Raw genomic sequence first — 20,937 nt, 5'->3', positions numbered from 1 at the left:
AGACAGCAAGTCATACCAGGCTGTGATCTTCAGGTAATAACACCAAAAAGCAGCAAGCTCAAAAAGGATACAATATATTCGCCAATAGCAAATACAGCATTTGCTGTTATATCACTATCCACTCAAAAAAAAAAAAAGCAAAAACAAACCAAACAAAACACAAGGAGGAACAATTTTAAAGGAAGTGCTTTTATGAATTGAAGTTTCTGCTGCCAAACACAAATCTTCACTATTGGCAGTGATCAGCTTTTGCTGGCCTATAAGCAGTCACAACCAAGTCATGAGAGTTTTGATCTCTGCCAGATTTTTTTTTCCCTGTAGTGTGCACAGCACCAGAGGCAGGAATAGCTGCCGGGCTGCTAGCTGCCTTAGAACTCTGCAAAGCCAGAAAGGTCAGACTACAGGTAAGAGAAAATCCAACAGACTTAAGGTGAATTCTTGCAGAAATTCTAAACATGGCAGGAAAAATGAAGCCTTACATTTCTTTACGCAACTGGTTGAGAGCAGCAAGTTCAAGACATTATTTCTTTGTAAAACTCATCTTTTCAGTACTTCATTCTACTTTGTTACTTTAAATGAGATTCATGGAAGACGACGCACGAGAGCAAAAAGAACAAAGAAGTTTTGTCTGAAAACACATTTTTTGTAATTTATTATATTTGTACATACTGTTAGCTAGTACTGTTCTCATTAACATATCTTTAACCTTTCCCTGCTCCTCCTTCATCATCCCTCCCCAGGTCAGCAGTCTGCTCTGTTGAATAGATGGAAAGCAAAGCAATTTGCCTCACTTGGTAACCTAAAAAGCAGTGGTTTCATTCAAAACCTGACTCGAAAGCCAAAAGGCATGTTTCATGTTTGCCTTTTTTTTTTTTTAACCATTTAAATTTAAGCTTTTCTTTCTCTTGAGCTATTGTGTATGAAACTAAAGATCCTGTCTAATGATTGTTAGTATCAGGAAACACTCCTCCATAATAAGTGATCCAAAATTAGAGACTCCAACAGATACCAAAGCTGTCAGAAGCAGCTTCTCAGATGCTGCCTCAGAACTACAGGTTTATACTGAAGCTTTTCACCATTTTAATCTCAGAGTTACTCTTATCTCTTGAAGAAAGGTTTTATTGTCACTGGACAGAGTTATTGGTGTTGAAAGACAGCAGTAATTTTGTTTAGTTGTAGTTGCACTGATTTCATTGGACAGACATCAGGAGGTTCTGTTAAAAACGAAATCATCTGTTAATCCAAACAGCACTGTGCAAGTCGCAAGTCAATATAAAAAAATTAAGAAAATCAGAGAAAGCTCCTTGGAAATGCATTGGTGGGGAAAAAAAAAATCTGGACACTTCGCTTAGGATTGTTGTTTTCTTCAAGAATGCCTTTTAAAACCAGAACATCCCGGAACAATCTGAAGATCCAAGGACCTCGGCCAACTGATTTCTGCCCTCGAATACTGGCTTCATCCTTCCACGTCAAATTTGCAGTTTCCACCACTAAATGTGGTTTTTCACATCAAATCATCATAATTAACATTTGTAAAGTGCTTTGAGATAGTGCTATGAAAATACCAACAGTTAAAAGATGGGCAGGACGTCTATTATCAGCATCTAGCTGGTTACTACTACTTGTTTTGTTCTCAGAGCAGCATCACTGTTTTCTCCTTTTACTTCTTATTAACAACGAGTAAGGTGACAGCGTTAGAGATGGCACACAGGTAAAGGGAGTTTCTGCAGGGCAGTGAAACAAGGATGTATTGGAAAACATGAAGATGTCTTCTGGAAAGAAGACTGAAGCAGAGCTCCAGACAAGGATGGGTATTTACTTCCCAGCTACATCAGGGAAGTAATGCTACATGCAGACTTTCTGCACAGAGAACTATGTGGGAGGCTTTAGATAGCATAGACATTTGTTAAACAAGAAGAGAGTTGGTGCTAATCTTATAAATATATATATCAAAACATCAATGCTTTTTGGGGAGGGGGAAGACGTAACTGCTCATTTGAAGCTATTGCCTGAGGGCTGTTAACTACTTAGTAGTAAAATCCTGCTACCTTTCCAGCTGACAGGAACTTCTCTCTAGTTAGCAGCTTCACAAAAGCAATTCTTGTATGAATCCATAAAGCTTTCCCAGATTTTAAAAGGTTAATTTTACCATTATAATTGCACTTTAAAAACAGGCATCAATCCCTATGCACTCTCCCCAAACACCTTCTCAATTTATAAAAGGGGAAATAAAGGCTACAATTATTCACTGTCCTACAGCTACCAGGATTTGGAAGGTTTGATTCAGGTGCCTGAAGAAAGGACACAAACATCCAGTTTTCAGGGCAGGAAAATTGTGCATTTTAAAAACCAGCAGGCTTCACAGCTTGGCTTGCATCGGCTTCAGATGTTTGTGGAAAGACTCGTGAACCTGCGAAGAGGGCAAGACAGTAGTTACAGCAAGATCAGGCCAGCATTTTGAAACACTTTTAGCTCTCTACATGTTGCAGAAAATCTGAATCAGAGGCACTTTCAGGACTCAAGAACAGCCAACTAAGTCCTGTATTTGAGTGTAAGACAAAAAACGAGCATAATAGACCAAACAAGTGCTTCTCCACTACCTTTCTTGCACGAAAGGAAAGAATGCAAGGTATTTTATATCCACACAGACAATTCTTTAGCATTTTAACTAAAAGAAAGCTGGCAGACATCTCCTAAGCGGACTGTAATGAAGCTCTTAAGACCAACTGACTTCAGAAGCACAAACAAATTAAGAAAGCTCTGGTGGGATTTAACTATAATTGCACAATCTCTGCCAGCCTGTGTTAGGAGTACAGTCTGTCCAAATAAAATAAAGGCAGCAAAGGCCACTGTGACAGGATTTACAGTTCTGTTTTGGCTGGTGGAAGATGGACGCTGACTCTTCACATCTCAGTTTCTTTCATTAGCTCAGCTACAGCCTTAGGGCAGATATGCAGCACCTGACACTTTCAAAGAACTACTTGGGAGCAGTTTCCTTTTACAGTCTCTAATACTGTCCGAAGGCACTAGAAGATCTGATAGAAAACAGGTAGGCTTTCACAGCTACTGTCATTAAACAGAATTAAGATAAAGGGATAATTGCTTTTAGCTTCAATGAGATTATCCAGTTGTTTCTCTAGGTAGAGTACAATTTCCTCCCCCAACTGAGGAAGTAAGAAGTATCCTGCAAGACTGTGTGTAAGGTACGTGTGGGAGATTAACTACAACAGAAAGTGTGCTGAAAGCAGAGGAGCAGAAGCAGGTTGCTACTTTTGTTCCACTACTACTAGTGGCTTCAACTCCCTCCCCCCCTTTATCAATTACCTGCTGAGATCACTGACTGAATCAAAATTAACAACCCTGAATTGAGTTATTTCTCTGCACACATATGACCTAAGAGGAAGAAATAAGGTTTCTTTACCTCTGTTTTGTTCAGTGGAGATTTCTTTGCCCACTCAAACATGTTCTCGTAGACATTGCCATCATACCGGCCAAGCACAGATCCAAGGTGAGTGTCGTGAAAGTCAAAGGAGTCTACCAGTGCTACTGCGTTGGGACGAATTATTGCCAAGAGCTCCTTCACGCGCTGGTTCACTTGAGTAATTTGGGCATCTGTCAAAATACCCGCCTTGGGAAAAAAAAAACACAAACGATTATCAGAAGAGTATGTAAGTCACAAGAACCTTCCCTTCCACTATGATCTAACGCAGGTCAGCCTTCCCTCACCCAAAAATCCAGTATTCCATAAGACACTGGATTCCCACCCCCTGCCTCTAAGTGCTAAGTAACCAAACTGGCAATCATCTGGAGTACAACTCCCCATTTTGTGCACTAATTTACAAATGCATACAGCTCTCAAAGCATGTCTGACCTACACTTGCATCTCCTTTATCATCTCTTTAAGACATATTCATCACCATTATCCACTGGAACACATTAATCCAAACAGATGCCATGCTACCATTTTCATCCAACTCTACTTCTGGTGGATCCCAAGGGAAACATAACAAGAGCCTTCCATCAGAATCACACTGCTTGACTTACGCAAGCGAACAGTCAAAACCTCAGGCCTAAGCAGTCATGCAGTTCTGCATTTAAAACATCTCATAACGAGAGCTCTGGCTCAGGTTTATAGTGGTGGAGAAATACACCAACCTGCATGAAATCCCCTGCGTTCTTACTGATCCCATACAGTGCGTACAGGAGACATAGCTCAGTCATGACAGCACGGACTGCTGCATTGCTGATCTCAGACAGCTTTGCTGTGAAAAGCTTCACTATCACATAGTGACAGTGTACCTACAAGATACAAAAGGAAGATGGATCAGATTCACAAAGGGATTAGAAGCTGCTATAGCACCCCTCTTTATCAGGTACGTCACTGACCTCAGATGCTCGCACGAGGTCAACAGAAGTTCTGTTCCAGGCATCCTCCTTGCTCTTTCTGTGGCTCAGTTCAGCTTGCAAGTTCTTTGCCGCAGCTTCTACAAGCCTATTTCATAAAAAGAAAAACGGGTTATACAATAACACATTAACAAGATTACACACACTGAATTCATATAAATTTAAGTCTAACACATCAGAACTCAGAGGTGGCGTGTGGCACCTGAATACATTGCCTGGAGCAAGCAGCTGTCACCCTAAACCCCCTATTATCACTGCTGCAACTAGAACGCAGCTACATGGGGATAAAAAGACATTTGACAACACAGAGGGGGTGCCTGAATGCCTCCTCTCATGTAGGTTATCTGTTACACTCTTACACCTTCTTCACAACGGGCTTTAGAATCAGGATTGTTTGCCTGTATGTAGCCTCTTGTAACCTCAGAGCACTTAACACCATTCCAAGCTAGTAAAGTGCATTACTTCTTGCAAGCGACATGCAGAGCAAAGCTTTGCCAACCACACCTTGAGAATCTCACGTTAGCACAGCAGTACAACACTACCATCTCCCAACACACCCGATTTTATTAGTGCCTGGCTCAGCCTAACAAGCATGAACTCACCGGGCAGCCCGTGCTTTGTAGGCCTCTACCAAGCTGACTGGATCATTAATGCGCACACTCACGGTCCTTGCAGCCACGTGCTGTGGCTGAATGCGTTGCCTGGAGAGATCATTAAGGTAGGACACCATGCCAGAAACCCGCTGACCAGCAGTAACTTGGTTGTAGCTTTTGACCAGGAATCTGAAAATAAGGACAACAAATAGCAACTCTCACTCCTTAGTTTGAATGCAGAGAAGTCCTTTTACCTAGGGTCCGTCAGCCTAGCAAAGAACAGTTGCAGGCATATGCATTTGTCAAAAACAGAGTTCCATGGTAACACAGGATACTTCTCTGCTCTTCGCTTCAGGCAGAAAGATCACAATGCCAAGGCAAGAAAGTCACTGGATGGACGCTAACATACCTGGCTGTCTGCAGCATCATGACTGTGTTTTCTCCCTCATAGGTGCAGGATGGGGTGAATGTGACGTAGATGTCAGGAATGCCACTGCAACGAGAATAGCCATGCCCACCACAGGCCATTCGACACTCCTCAATACCAGCATTGGCAGTCCAGGAAGTGAAAGCCTTCAGTCCTGCTGTCAGCGCATGGAGCTGATGGACAAAAGCAAAGCAAGTTAGTTTCTTTGTATTCCACTCTAAGTTTGCATGTACCTACCAAGTACTGCAACTCCCAGAAAAAAAAAAAATCAACACCACCCTCCCACTTACCACTAGGTCTTGTTTTTCTTGTAAGGACTCTTTCCTGGGACAAACTACTTATGTGAAAGCCTCTGTACATGTAACGACTTATTCTGAGTACCTCATTTTTTTCTGTTTCTACACGTAACGCAGAAAACTGTTTTCAATTTACGTATTTATTTTGTCACGTTAGGTTCTCAAACAGAATCCCTAGTTGAAAACTAACACTTTGCAACCCTAATCCCTCAATATAGTACTGAGGCCTTTGATCAACACATCAGTTCTACTCTAGTCACTTCAAGATTAAGAATAATCTAGAAGGTACAGCACAGGTATAAGACCAGTCTCAACTTCACTGTGAAGTGATGTGCCATCATTCCTGAAAAGACTTTTTTTTTCCCCCTAAATATACACATTAGCTTTCTTTCTTTGCACCACTCCCTATTTTTTTTTTGTGAAGCACTGCTAAATAGTGCAAACAAAGAAGTAAGAGTCACAAGCACATACTGGACTTGAGATGTCTTGTACTTTAGATCCAGTGATCCCAAGAGTCAAAACCACAAAAAGGCTTGTGACTTTGCTCCCATGCTGTAAGCAATTCTTGCATAAAAACAGAAACCCCCTCTGATTTCTAAAGGATACAGTACCTCTGGCAGCTCACTCAGATCCCCTTCATTGATGTCTCCACTAATGCGCCGATAGGTGTCTTTTATGTAGGCTCCCACGAAATGAAAAGCATATGCTGTTGCCAGGAGAGGGAAGAGTTTGTACTGTTGGGTCTGATAATCCAAGATCTGGGGTTCTGGTTCCCTAGAGCAAAACACCTGAGAGTCAGGATGCCTGTGGCTGGCGAACTGCTACAGAAGTCCTATTCAACTCTAAGTAGCTTCACCGCTTGGATAGCAAAATCCACATCCGTATCAAGCCAGAATATGCAAGACCATACAACAGTCTCTGGCAAGGGGAGGGCAGTCTGGCAGTCAAGAATGGAAGACTACTCATTTTCCAACATTAAACTGTTATAAAACTCTATCAAGTGCCAAAGCAAGTAACATCAACCACGTTCCCTCCTCCCTCCAGTTTAGGAACTTCCCCTCAGCACTTCAGCTGCTCTTTTCTTTCAGTGCACTCACCCTGGCTTTAGCTCGGACTGGTGTCTCACTGCGCTGTAGCGGATGGCAATGGTACAAGCCCGGGACAGAGAGCGAGCAGAATCTCCTACAATGAGAGATCGGATGAACACCATGGTCCCATAGGTTAGCTTGTCACTGAGTGGTTTCACATAGGTGCCATCTGGTTCAACCTACAAAAAAATAAACACAACAGCCTGTTGATTTTTAAAGTATCTTCCCTTTTTACATATTCACATTTCATGCTCTACGCTCATCACGTAGTACTTAAAAGCAACCTACAATCTTGTTGGTATTTGGATGAGAAGCTTCTCCAAGAAAGACCAGAATAGTATAGAGACCTTGCCAGCTGGGTGGGTGACTTTTCTGTTCTTTACTTACAGCCTTTGGGCAGCAGCTAGAGGTGAAACCTTCTGAACCAGCCCCTGAACAGTCATTACAGGTCCTCCCTTCCCATACAGTTAATAGGACAACCTGCACATTTCATGGAGCAATTTGGGATAACGGACAGCTGTTAAACTAAACCACAGTGGACTCAAGCTGAAGACAAACAGAATAGGGCTATTCTACAGAAGAGAACCACACCGTAGCCAACTCCCCATTCGTATTTGGAATAAAAGACCATCAGTAAGCGAGGACAGCTCATGAAGTCAAGAAATCTTCCCTGGTAGCGATGCTGTCACACAACACAAGCAGGGAATGCAGATAATGGATAAAACATCAATTACTACATGTACTGCTCAACCACCATCATTCAGAACAGTCCAGGGTTAAACATGAGAGGCTCCCAAAGGAGGAGCTTTCTGGTTCTAGATCAGGAAAAGTCAGCAGAAAGTGAAAAAGAAGGTTCCCATTTGCGATCAAGAGCTACAAGTTGGGGATGGATTCAACCCAGCTAAAGAAAAAGTAAATAATATGTAGGGTTTACGGCACTATTCAACCACACGAGAGCATTTGAAATGACTGTTTTTAAAGGCATATGCTGAAACTCATCGCTTTACCTGGGCATATTTCATCAGCATGTTTTCCCGAGGAATTCTGAAGTTGTCCATCTTCAAGTAGCCATTATCCATTTCATCATAACCAAATTTCGGCCCGATGTCACCCACTGTAATACCTGCCACAGACAGAGCCATTTGCATTAAGAAACAGGAACACTACACAACAGGTTTAAGCCTTCTCCAAGAAAGGCATTCTTTAGTTTTCTAGAAAGTCCTGATGCTGCTAGGAGTAACAGCAAACTAAAACCTTAGTTTCTTTATTGGATTAAAAAGCACCAAAACATGGGGCCTTCGTAGTTTACATGAAATCCTACTATATGCTGACTGGGGGAGTTTCCTCTAAGGATTCTTCACCTCCCTTCTGGCTAGAGGATGATGAAAGGTATTTTTCCCTTTCAGAAGCAGCACGTGCTGCCTCACAGAATGCCTAGCTGGACAGAATCAAATTCCCAACTAATCTTCACATTGAAAACATGACGTGAAAGCTGATTTAGTGGTAGCTCAGTTTTAAGTAAGACTCATGAAGTTTTAAGTCCTGTGACCTACAATCTACACACTGAAGTCAGCTAGTGAAATACGCTACGTTCATTAACAAGACACATGCAGCTGCATATAGCTGAAGAGAAACAGATCTGAAGTTTTCCATGAAAGCTAAACTCCCAACACAAATTTTTACCTGGCAGAGGTTCATGGGTGCCCAGCTGCCGTATGGGAACGATGAAGGCATGCAGTCCTTTGCACTGGCCCTGAGTGTAGAGCTGAGCCAGAACAATGGCATGGTTCGAGGTCTTTCCAACTGCAGAAGGAGTGGGAGTCAGAAAAAAAAAAAAAGCAGCACACATATTAGTAACACACACGTCTTTCCTTGAAGCAGGATCCGAAATACGTTAACCCCACCATGTTAGAAAAATAGATTTGCAACACTGAGTAATATCCAGATTTTGCAGCTAGACAAACAAGGCTGCCTAGGTCAATGAAAGTTGCACGTTATTATTCTCTTGGCTATACAACACCGAGTCCTTGGCAAACCTGACAGGAAAGCCAAAAGAAGTTCGTCTACCTACAGGTTGCCTCAGATGCTTCAATAAAGATTTTGATAAAACAGATAATAAATTACACCAAATCCACACAGTACGAATGATTCAGGGAAATAATCCAGAGCACACAGATAATCAGAAGTTTAGGTAGGCTCTAACAGGTCTTTTACTTGTGCAAAATGCAACTCTGACTCTCTGGACCAAGCTTCAATCATCCTTCTGTAGATATAAGACACATGACATCACCTCCTTGAGTTTTTCATACGTATCTTCCAGATTTATATAGATACACTTACGTCCACCCGGCCACCACTTAATAGAGGTCACAGTGGGGCTGTTGAGGATGAATTCCTGGGTAGCGGGGTCATAAGTAGCTGTGGTTTCTAGACCTCGGAGATGAGTTCCTGAAAACAAGCAAACACATCGTGTTGGCAGAAAGTCAGTCACAAAATACAGACAAGGACTGAATTGGACAATGGAAAGTTGAACTCCAGTAGTAATGCACAAATTTTAAATTTGCGTTTAGGCTATGGTTAGTAGATATTTAATCCTTTATAAAGAAGGAGTAAGACTCGGGCTGTATTCTGGGACCTAGAGCCAATTCTCTGCAAACTCATTGTTTCTGTGGTCCAATACTACCTTCCAAGCACCTCCAATCTGACACCTTTTTCCTATTACATACCAGAAGCCCTTTGTCAATAAAGGGATCCACCAAACCATGCTCACCTGGCTTTCGCTAAAACTGCTGAATAAGCGCAAAACAGAATTGTGCATTTTGCCGCCAAAAGATGGAATAAATAGTACCTGTAATGTCTTTATTTCCTCATCAGGCCTAGGATCTCCTCACCTGACGGAGCAAATTCTCCCAAACGAGATCGATCATTGCTCCAAAACAATAAGTAATGGCGTGCATATGCTAGGTTACCTATACAGGTAGATGAAGAGGCTGCAAAATAACGAAGGTTACAACTGCAGGCACAGTCTGTCTTCTGCCCTGAACCCTATATGATTCATGCAAACCTGTCTCAGCAATGGCAGTGTCTCTGCATTAGTGAAAAAACACTATGCCTACGTGTTTAAACTAGCCAAGCTGCACACACTCATGATAGTCTAGATGGACAGAGAAGATGGAGCCAACGACTCTACATAGGAGTTTCAACATGAAAAGACATCACCTCGGTGCATCCACATGTTTCCAAAGCATGGAGCTTAGCGGTAGATTTCCATGGGCAACTTAACTCTTACTTTGCTGGCAAAGGGTCTTCAGACCTCACTAGATGCAAGAGACTCCACAGACTTGCAGTTATTTTATGCTTCTTACAGTCTCCGTATTTCATTCAGCACAAAGGTGAATCCTGATCATTTTTAGAAAATACTTCTTATCTGCAACTCTCAGATATCAAATTAGAGTTTCCCGAGGCACAATATCCTCCCTTTGAAACTTGGATTAAGTGTTGCAATCACAATACTGCTGGAGTTATCACAATCCATTTCAAAGCTCGAAAGCAAAGAACAGCAACAGAGATCAAAGTCTACTTAATACAGATACTCTAAAAAATGATTTCATGGTCCAATTAATAAGAACATATGGGAGTGAGCTAAGGAACCAGGAAAAACACTTCCCACAAAACATGAACATTGAAACCAAGTCATCCACATGTTCTCTGATCCAAGGTCAGTCCCAAGGTGACAAGCAGTTCTTACTTTTTTGGCATCTCTTTCAGGATCTTAAAGCTCTGTCCTTTTGTCTTCACAGTGAGTGTTACAGTAAAGCAGAAATCACACTGGAAAGAACGGTAAGTGTAGAAATGATGCATCAAATTGACAACACCACAGCTGTATGCACGAGGTGTTTTAAATCATCTATAGTAATTTGAATGGCACAAGAGGAGCACTCAGTATGCGTCTGCACAAAAATCCAAACTCTTCCACCATCAGGGAAAAAAGGTCAGAAAGCATGTGGTGTTATGACCTATTAAAAGTTTCCAAAGCAGTCCACTTTGCCCTAAAGCCATAAACATGTACTTACAGACCATGGGATAAACACACACCCTTTTTCCCAGGCAGGGGAATCCTCTGCACACAAAACCATTCTTAGAAATAGCATTTAGTGAATGTACTGTACCATGGCCCATTTCAGTCTGGGCATAGGTGCCAATGATCTCCAGGTTCCAGGCAGGCATGAAGAAGCGATCCTGCTGCTCTGGGGTTGCCTGGGTGAGAAGGGTGGGGAGGAACATGCCCAGATGAAGATCCAGAGGCTCAGGCCGTCCTCGATGAACAAAGCTGTGAAGAGGTGCCATGGGATGGGAGTGTGAAGGCAATGTTATGGGAGGGAAGCAAGCGAGAGGATTCATGGTGGAGATTCAGGAAGAGACAAAAAGAAAAAAAAAAAAAGATTCATGTGTAAATCAGAATTCAGCAGGTGTATTTTAGAAAGCCAGAGCACTCTCCTTTCCTCAGATCTGAGTAACAAAAAAACATGCTTACTCTGAAATAAGCATGCTGCAATTAATTTCTTTCTAATCCTATATAAAATGCATTTGCAATATTCCCCTATTTTTGATGATAAATAATTGACGATGGACAAAATGATTAACCCAAACTGAAAAACGAAGACAAGATCCTCGCTAGGGTTTGGAAACCAGAGCCCACTGAGTTAAAAGAATGGCAGTTTGTTGAAGATGTGGTCTGGCCGGATGTAGCGAGCCTTCGTCTGTATGAACAAAGTCCACACTTTTTTCATGGTTGGAGAGCAGAAAGTGACTGAAGTCCCAGTTCATCCAGCTGAATGAGCTAGGTTTTCACTGGAATATTCTTTAAAAAATAAGTCTGCACTAATTCCTTGTTATTAGTAGTATTATTATTACTACCATTAGTTAAAGATTAGACATGTATATACTACATACTCCTAAAATTCCTGCTATCACCTCCCTTCAGCTCTTGCTATTTTTAAAGGCTCTCTTAAAAGGAAAGTGCTCTGCATGTGTCAAAGTTGTGAACATAAACAACATGGCAAGAAAGCCAACATTTCTCAACGTGGCAATCACCAGTACAAAATCTCTCCAACTAAACGTTTCACCAGAACTAACCTTCCTCCAAGTTCTATCAAACACCACTGTTAGGTTGTTAAGTGGTCTATTAAGAATTTGGATATGAAAAGCTAAATGCTTCATTACATTTTTAAGTATTAATTGCTTTGAGTACTTAAGAGCACTGTACTTTTTTATCTCCTCCAAGCTACAATGAACTGTTCTATTGCAGTGTTCTCCAGTCTCAGTATTATTCCATTTACTTGAGGAGTTTCTCAAAATATACACAGATTATTTTTGCAAGTATTACTTACTAACTTCCAAAAATAAGGGAAAAATCAAACAGCATTAATCCCTACTGTGCAAGGCTGACAACACTGCATAATAGGGAATGCAAACCCTATGCTATGGATTGTTGATCAGTACTTCTGCACAAAGACTAGAACATGAATGTGCCAAGTGGTAGCTTGTTTTTAATAGGATTTTTTAAATAAGAACGCTTGTTGGAGCTCAGCTCATATTCAGCTGGCACACGGAGTGGGACCAACACACTCATGTTACCTCTAGGCATACATTAAGATAAGTGGCCCTCTAACGAGTGTAGTTCTTCGGTTTATTTGTAGGTACCTGAAAAACATCAGCCAGCTAATGATCCCAGCAGCAATGTTTTATAAGCTTTTTGACTGAACAGCGACCAGGATCAACTGAAGACTAGTGGTTATTTTAATCAGGAACATCAGATTTCAAGTGAGTTCAGTGCTGGTGAGATACATACAGCTGATAGTCAAAGACTGAGAAAAAAAGTCCTTATTTACTAGCCATAGCTATAAGCCAGGTAGAAACAATACCATATTTTCATTTCTCCTTTGTGTTTCCCTTTCAGCCCAGGGTTTTATGCCTTTTTCTGTTTTGCTTTTTAATCATTCACTATGAAATAGGTTAAAACCACTATAGATTATCAGAAAGTACTCCCTAGGTTAAAATTTGACTAACTACCCATCCAGGCTGGGATTCAATTCAGAGGGCTCTTTCCCCCATCACCAGTTTCTAAACATCAGGCTTAAATTAAGCAGAGCTCAGTGACAATTATAACAGAAGCTTTACTGATGGAACAGATGTCCAGCATTCACAGCAAGAACGCCAAACGTATTTTCATTATTCGGCACAGCAAGTATACTCACTTTTCTATATTATCATCGCATTAATTCTATTAAGTGTCAAAATAGACATTTTACCACTAAACATGAGAGCTGCAAGCAAACCAAACCATCACCAGGCAAGAAAGTGCAATGATCTAATGTGAAACAGCAAGTAAACCAAATCACTTTGGTGCGGACGTGTGCCTGATTTAGAGAAGGCGGTGGGAAAAAGCAAACATGGTTAGCAAGCATTTTGGTCAGCCGTTTGACTCCACTTCCCATGCTGAGTTCAGTTCACTAGCTCCATCTCTCTGAAGCAGAAGAGACGATGGGATTTCCTCCGTTGCGTGTTCTATGAAGATTTCAGCTAGCACAAGTAACGTAACCTACCAAGCAGGCATCCAACTTGATTATTACCATCCAACTTGAGCAGTTGTCCAGGCTTGTACACATCCTGCTTTCCAGGTTCAGATGCCAGCACAAGTACTGACATCTTTGGTCTGTTAAACTATTCTTGCTGGTATTTAATGTCTGTAATTCCAGGTTCTGGGCTAAAATTGTGTGTTCTTATTCATTAAGCATTCTTCCATTTGAATAACTGAAGGTAGCTTTCCTCAATAGTAGGAATAAGACGTTTTTCTTCTTCGGAACAGAGATCTTTCCATGAAGATACACAGCTGCAGTGGAGTAGCACCTGGAAGGACAGCGCTTGGGGCAAAGCACACCTTACTTTCAAGGGCACAAAATGCAAATCTCATCGTGTTACACTGCAACTGAAGGTGTAGGCCTGATGTGTTTATGCAGGCTGATCATGCACTAAGAACTCTGCAACACACGCCTCAATCCAGGCAAAAATAAAATCCGCAGTACTGTTGACTGACATGTTCCAACTAGTTCAACTGAAATTCGGACTCCCAGGGCTTATAACAACCTCCTCATCTTAAATCAAAGGCAAACAGATATCAGTGAACAGCTGAAGTCAGCAATCAGCTAAGAGGTGCATTCTGGAAAAGACCAAAACTAACCCTGTGTGTTAGGATGAGAGACAGAACAGCTCTCAAGCTATCAAGCTGGTGACATCAATGGTTAACCAAGTTACTTTACCTTTCCCCTTTCAGATTTACACAGGGAACATCATCAGTTTATAAACTGGAGTTACAGAAAAGAGGTTACCCAGTGATCCCTGAAGGGAACTAACCATGTCCCATTTCGGTTTGGGCGTAGGTGCCAACTATCTTGACTCCATGGACCAGGGGCAGCCATTTCTTCTTCTGAGCATCAGTCGCTTGGCTCTCTATGGTTTTTTGAAACATGCTGAAGTGTAGACCAAAAGGTTCAGGAAAACTGCCCAAGCATGTTCTACAGGAGAGAAATAGAGGGATCTGGATCTCAGTCTCACTGAGAACGAGATCCTGAAAGGCTTTTCTCCAACTGTAGCATAAGATAATGTTTGTTATTTCGACTTTTCTTTGTCCCACAAACAGCCTCCAAACATGGAGGCATCAGAAGCAATGCTAACGGGAAACATTTATTTCAGGCATTTTCTTCATGCTATGATTTCTGCTGTTGTTATGTAGCTAGAAAAAAAGAACTAAGCTACAAAGATGCACTGGGAACTTAAAATAGAGGACAGGAAAACCAAACGATTTTTTCCCCCATCCCTCATGCTTGGTGGGAATAAATCCCACTACTGCTAGCGGCCTAGAACCAGGCCGTTATTTCTTAGAAGCACTACGTACTGCAAAGGAAACGGCTTCTTAGGTGACCAAGTGCTTTTCTGAAGAGCTCTGTTTTACCTGTATCTGCTTCCATCAGCTGTGAGATGTTGAACTCACCTTCCATTAAAACTGTGAGAGGTTAGTAGTGAAATGTAAGGAAAAAATCAAACATTTTACACAGGCTTCATCAAAAATTATTTCATGATTTGTAGCCACAATGGCAGGCAAATTCCGTTCCCAGTGAAAAACTCTGGGACAAACATGCTGTAGAGTTTCGCTGTGTAAAAGCTACGTAGTGACAGCATCTTCCCTTCAATGTTCTGCAGTCTGAAGTTCTTTCATCTTCCATCTACTGCACATGGATGCTTATCCCATCCAGACTCAAAGACAGAAGAGAAACACGTGTGCTCTACATGAATACCTACACACAAGATCTCTTCCACCTGCTCAAGGTATCTGCAAGGGAAGTGCCTCCTTCCATCGTGGGGTATTAACACCTGCCCAGGAAGCAGACTGAAGTTTGTTGCCGGTGCAGACCTGCACTGAGTAGCAGATATTATGCATCCAGTTTTTCAAATTACAACAGCGTTTGTGGCTGGCATTTTACACTGTGCTTGGAACGAATGCCTGGGAGCAGAGAATAAATCATCTATAGTTCAAAACAGATCCCTACACGAACTGTACAAATCAGCCCTAGGGGGAGAGAGCAGGACGATGCTTCTTCAGGACCACTGAACTGCATGTTGAAGACACTCATGTTCACTTAGAAATTGTGCTGTTGAGCAAGACCAAATGAGCCAGGAGCAAAACTCGCATCATCAAGTAATCTCATACTTGCTATTCATGTGCTTTCAGCTGGTGTGGATGAAAGCACAGTGCCTAGAGTTCTTGGGATCAAGGCAGTCACTTCCCTTAGCGGAAAATATTATGTTGCCTACAGCAGCAGCACATCTACCTGCAAAGCAGAAGTTATTTTTTTGAACAAGGGCTTTCAAATGCTATACAAATAGGGAGACAGAATATTTCACAGCATTGTTGTGGTTTCTTAAGTGGGTTTTTCGTTTTACACCTACACAGTAAAAGGTACTTGGATTTAACAGATTTGTCTGATTGCACAAATATCAACCTTATCGTGTCCTACCAGTACCTAAAGGGGGCTACAGGAGAGCTGGGGAGGAACTCTTTGTCAGGGGGTGTGGGGATAGGACAAGGGGGAATGGCTTAAAACTAAAAGAGGGTAGGTTTACGTTAGATATAAGGAAAAAAAACCTTTACTCAGAGGGTGGTGAGGCACTGGAACAAGCTGCCCAGAGAAGCTGTGGATAGTCCATGCTTGGAAGTGTTCAAGGCCAGGCTGGATGGGGCTTTGGGCAAGCTGGTCTGGTGGGAGGTTGGAATTAGGTGATCTTTAAGGTCCCTCCCAACCCAAACCATTCTATGACTCTGTGATCCATGGACAGAGTACAATAAGGTACTCAAAAGCTAAGTGCTAAAGCTAAGTGTTTTCCTGAGACTCCAAAGCTAAATGAACAATTGCAAAGACGTTCTCAGCCTGCAGAACTGGGTTACAGAAAAGGGTCATTTACTTCAAAGCAAAATCTGCAAGCAAAACGTCCTCGCTTTTGCATTTCTTGAGGTAACTCTCAAGAAAGAATGTGAAGAACCTTCTCAGTGGGCAAGAAGCTGGGGGTATGCCTGACCTGTGCTGACTGGGCTTCAGAGGTAACAACCGCGTAGTTACCAATCCCTTTTCTAGCTGTATCAAAAAAACCAAGTCAGCTTCATCCACTCTAAATTAATTTGGCAGTGTCTAGTAGGGCCCCTATTACAATATTTCTGGTTTGATACACTAAATGCTACTCCAGGTCCTGACCCGAACACCAAAACGAGAGGCAGAGACATTCTCACAAGGGAAGCGCACATTCACGCACTGCTTATGAATACAGGAATCATCTGTTGACTTGCAGCTCTCAGACCTTTTCTCTGTGCCCCAGTTTCTCCCAACTGCTTTTCTCTTCTCCACTTAATCCCTTTTTCCTCAATGAAGGCTATTGAAATTTGAAGGTGAATTAGGATTCACCAGATTGCTCTCTTCAAAGAGCTGTGCAGCATTGTGGATGTCAGAACAATATCCCGTTTTTCATGCTGACTTGCATTAAAACAATTAAAATGGCTTCTGTATATATTTACTAGATCTCATGTTTTGGAGCCTAACAAAGCCCTTGTGGAACAGGAAGGAGGAACATTTAGTTCAAGGTATCTCAGCAGCAACAACTATTTAAGCACACTTTCAGGTCACCTGATGAAAGCGTTTCTCATCAATCAACCTATGATTTTGGTCATTTCATGATAGAGTTACTGAACGAGCTTCCAACAACACACAAAAGCTACACGAAAACTATCTGAGAACACCCCAAAAGGCTCACTAACAGCCACTGCCTATATAAACAAACAGGTCCCTGCTCTCTGGGGACAGTCACAAGGTGAGAGGGTTTATTGCAAAATACGTTAAGCTTCCATATGTAGAAATCTGATAAATTCAACTTGACAATGGAATCAAGGACGTCAATCTATTTCATAAGCTTCATTAAAGCATGTCACAACACCATAGCCATTCAGTTTTCCCATGTGGAAAACTGAATAAACCCAAAGAGTTTCTCCACATTAGCTTTTCCACAAAGTCCCGTCTCGTTACCACTGATTAACACACTTGGATATTTGGGTGGGATTGACAAGGTGTAAAAATCATAGTTTGTCACCCAGCAGGTGAGAAAATGGGAACAGATTTTAAAATGCATATGAAATCGAGGGATGAAAAGTACTTTCTCTTCCATACATTAAGAATCACTAAGCCAATACTCTCCCTTGCAAACACTAGACACAATAAATTTAAATCAAGAATTCTAACAGTATGTTCTGATACAGTTCTTACAGCAAACAAACTTCACTTATTAGTAAGAAGTGTGTGTACTGCTCTTCATTCTTCTACATGCTGTTAACACAGAAGACATTGGAAAATAGTCAGTCTACAGTAGCTGCAATTATATTTGGAGATCCTGAATACCTGCAATTGGAGTTGACTCTGAAAATAAGTAAGCCTTCTCCATTTTTTCCGTTGATTTTTGGATTGTGAACTTGACTAGTCTCACCTAACTATTCAATCACAAAAGATATGAATATATTATTTGGAACCTACAGGAAATATTGGTGTTTTTATCCAGTCAAAGTTAAGAGCTGCTGACTCTAAAACGCGTTTTTGGAAATAAACTAGAATCTATCGTTTGATTACTTCAGAAGTGGCCTCATTTATAAAATACTGTTAGCTAAATGCTAAGGCTAGATGTCTTTCTTAAAAGACGGTATTTACATTGCAAACTTCATGGAAATTTGCCAGCTGGTATACTGGATATACCTCTCTGAATTTTCTCCACTGTAGTAACTGAAGAAACTCCCCTATTGCCTCCAGTAGGAAAACGCTTGTGTAGGGAAAAATTAATGATTAACTTCTGCCATCCAGTACCTGCAATCTCATGCAGTCAGTGAACCTTCTGGTTATCACTGTCCAACGACACCACCTTTCAAAAGAACTTTGACAAAGTTCTCCACAGGAACTTTCATGACGTTGGTCGGTGCAGACCAGCTTCTTTGAAATTAAGCCCACAGCAGACAAGGTGCTCTCAATTAATTAGTTCCAATATTCACACCATGAGGCCAGTAGCAGCTCTTCTAAAAATCCCATCAGAAGGCTTGTGATTCCACCGGTACATTAAATAACGTGCAATGCCTATTTAATGTGCCAGAGGATACATTCATGGTCTTATTTGCAGAGTTCTAGAGCTGTTAATCAGTTTATTTGATTATATCAGAGCAAGCTTAATAGAATTAAGGGAGAAATACAAAGTCAGAAACTCCTGCAAGCTGGAAGCAATGAAATTCAGTTGTAAAGACAGTTTTATTTTTAGTATTACCCCTGGGTAAAGTTAATATCAGATAAACTAAAGGTCAGATACAATAAAAAGCATCTAGGTCAAAGGGAACTACTATAGCACCAGGGAGCCTGAAGAGATATGGGACTGAAGAAATATAAACAAGAACTTATAAGCCATCTTGGAACGTTTTCAGGTATGCCTGTAACGCAACTTTGTTAGGTCTCAACACAAAGCGGAACAATCAGCTTTAAGAGACTTCATTTGAAGATCCTGCCTCATCAGATCTGCTCACCGTTAAATATTTCAGTATATTCTTTACGCATTTTGGCAAGTCAGACCACAAGCCCCGTTTTTAACCTGCTGCACCACATGTAATAGAAGGGCTGTAACTATCAGTGTTGTATTTCTAGCCAAAAACCTAAGAAAACACAACATTCAGGACAACTGGTCTTCATGTGAAATTCACTGAAGCCTTGAAGCCAAGACTTCAACGGGCTTTGCTGCAGGTCTTTAGTTTTCTTTGAACAGCTAACATAAAGGTGCAGCTCTAATGTCCTCGGTGATGATAAGAGCGAATATAAGAAGCAAACTCTACAGCTAGGTACCTTTTAAACCAGTAGATCTCCTCCGGATCTGCAATGCCATATTCTCTTAACTTCATAACCATCAGAGAGCTCTTCCTGATGGCTTGCTCATAGCGCTGGCTGCGGGAGAGGAAGTTCAAATCCTCGTGCTGGAAGTCAGGGTCATTAATAACTAAGGCCTCTGGGGACAGAACAGAAGAGGAAAACAAACTCAGTTTTCACAGGCCACAGTAAATTGTGCATGAAATGATTCAGCTTTTTTCCTCTGCTGTACCTCAGGTTGCAGAAACCAAAAAATTAAAACACAACATTAAAAGTTAATGAAATCGGGAAGGAGTCACAAAGCTCTTGAGTGTTTTGGATAGAAGGGCTCTTACAACCGGGCACTTTCTCGTTACTCCACATAAACACATTTCAAATTAGACACATTCCGGACTTGGCAGGAAATTAACTCACTGATGTAAGAACCGCAGGCCACTCAATAACTATTTCAACTCCTCAAATGGCCACTGTTACTGCAGGATCAGACTGCCTCACGAACATCTGCTCACCGCACAAGTTCTTGGAGGAGGACACAGCTATTAGTCCCCCTGTGCTGTCTGGAAACTGAGGCACCCAGAGGCTACAGACTTTCCCTGTCCCCTTTGGCACAGACATTGCACAACACCAGCCTCTGACAGTCCCACCCCCAGCACAGGCCGGGGAAGAAAAGATGGCAGCATTTCAGTAACCCCATATATTGTAACAGTGACTGGTGAGAAACACGCCAACTCTGTGCCGTTGGGCAAGAGCATACCAGAAGGACAAAAAGGAGGGGAGAGGGCCCCAAACAAATGCCCCCGGGAAGCTGCCTCTCACCCGGCAGAAGGGGGAGGACAGGAGCACGGTGCCCTTTTACCAGCCTCCAATCCCCCCCCTGCACCCCGAGAGGGGAATCCCTTCCCTCAGGCACCCCCCTGCCTGCACACCCTCTCCTCACAGCCTGACCTTCTCCCTGGAGCCCCTCATCTCCCCCAAAGCCCCCTCAGGGCCTCCCTCTCCCCCCCCAGGGCCTCCCTCTCCCCCCCCAGGGCCTCCCTCCCCACACCCCCCCAGGCCCCCTCGCCCCCCAGCCGCCTCCCCCCTTCCCCTCAGCCGCCCCTCCCGATGCCCCCCCCCCGGCCCCGAGGCCTCCCCCCCCTCCTCACGGCGCCCCTCGGGGCCTCCCTCACCGATCTCCTTGCGGCGCCGGGTACGTTCGGCGCCGCCGTCCAGGATGTGGGTGAGCAGCTCGGGCTGGAAGGTGGCGGCGGCGCGCTCCCTGCGCAGGTCCGCGTTCATCATCGTGCGGCGGCGGCTCCGCTCCGCTTCGGGTCCGCTCGGGTCCGCTTCGGCTCCGCTCGGGTCCGGTTCGGCCCCGGTTCGGCTCCGTTCGGCTCCTCTCGGTTCCGGTTCGGCTCCGCTCGGGTCCTCTCGGTTCCGGTTCGGCTCCGTTCGGCTCCTCTCGGTTCCGGTTCGGCTCCGCTCGGGTCCTCTCGGTTCCGGCTCGGCTCCGTTCGGTTCCGGCTCGCCTCCCCTCGGCCCGGGTTCGGCTCCTCTGGGCTCGACCCGGCCTGCGCCTGCGTCCGACCTCAACACCGCCGGCCTCCGCGTGACGTCACGCCCCGCCACGTGACCCCACCCCGGCGTGGGGAGGGGGGGGGG

The 20,937-nt window shown here is 43.0% G+C and overlaps 1 protein-coding gene across 2 annotated transcripts; it reads right to left on the bottom strand.

Annotated features, from left to right (window-relative positions):
* Positions 1-1,105: 1,105 nt before the first annotated feature.
* Positions 1,106-20,916, bottom strand: ACOX1 (acyl-CoA oxidase 1). Of its 2 annotated transcripts, none has more exons than XM_035558928.2 (14): positions 20,466-20,916; positions 19,276-19,435; positions 10,978-11,138; positions 9,149-9,256; positions 8,492-8,611; positions 7,816-7,931; positions 6,818-6,987; positions 6,332-6,494; positions 5,407-5,597; positions 5,007-5,186; positions 4,387-4,492; positions 4,156-4,299; positions 3,422-3,628; positions 1,106-2,410 (listed from the first exon to the last, which is right to left on the bottom strand). In XM_035558928.2, the coding sequence occupies exons 1-14, from the start codon at positions 20,575-20,577 to the stop codon at positions 2,360-2,362; spliced, it is 1,989 nt and encodes a 662-aa protein (XP_035414821.1). In that variant the 5' UTR covers positions 20,578-20,916; the 3' UTR covers positions 1,106-2,359. The 2 variants fall into 2 exon arrangements, with proteins under 2 accessions (XP_035414821.1, XP_035414822.1); XM_035558929.2 differs by lacking the exon at positions 10,978-11,138 and adding an exon at positions 14,222-14,382 and having other exon boundaries at positions 20,466-20,887.
* Between the last annotated feature and the right edge of the window lie 21 nt (positions 20,917-20,937).

The sequence above is a fragment of the Cygnus atratus genome, chromosome 18 (genome assembly GCF_013377495.2).
Source record: "Cygnus atratus isolate AKBS03 ecotype Queensland, Australia chromosome 18, CAtr_DNAZoo_HiC_assembly, whole genome shotgun sequence".
Taxonomy (NCBI): domain Eukaryota; kingdom Metazoa; phylum Chordata; class Aves; order Anseriformes; family Anatidae; genus Cygnus; species Cygnus atratus.
Note: the sequence above shows the minus strand (reverse complement) of the source record. Positions and strands in the feature narration are given on the sequence as shown.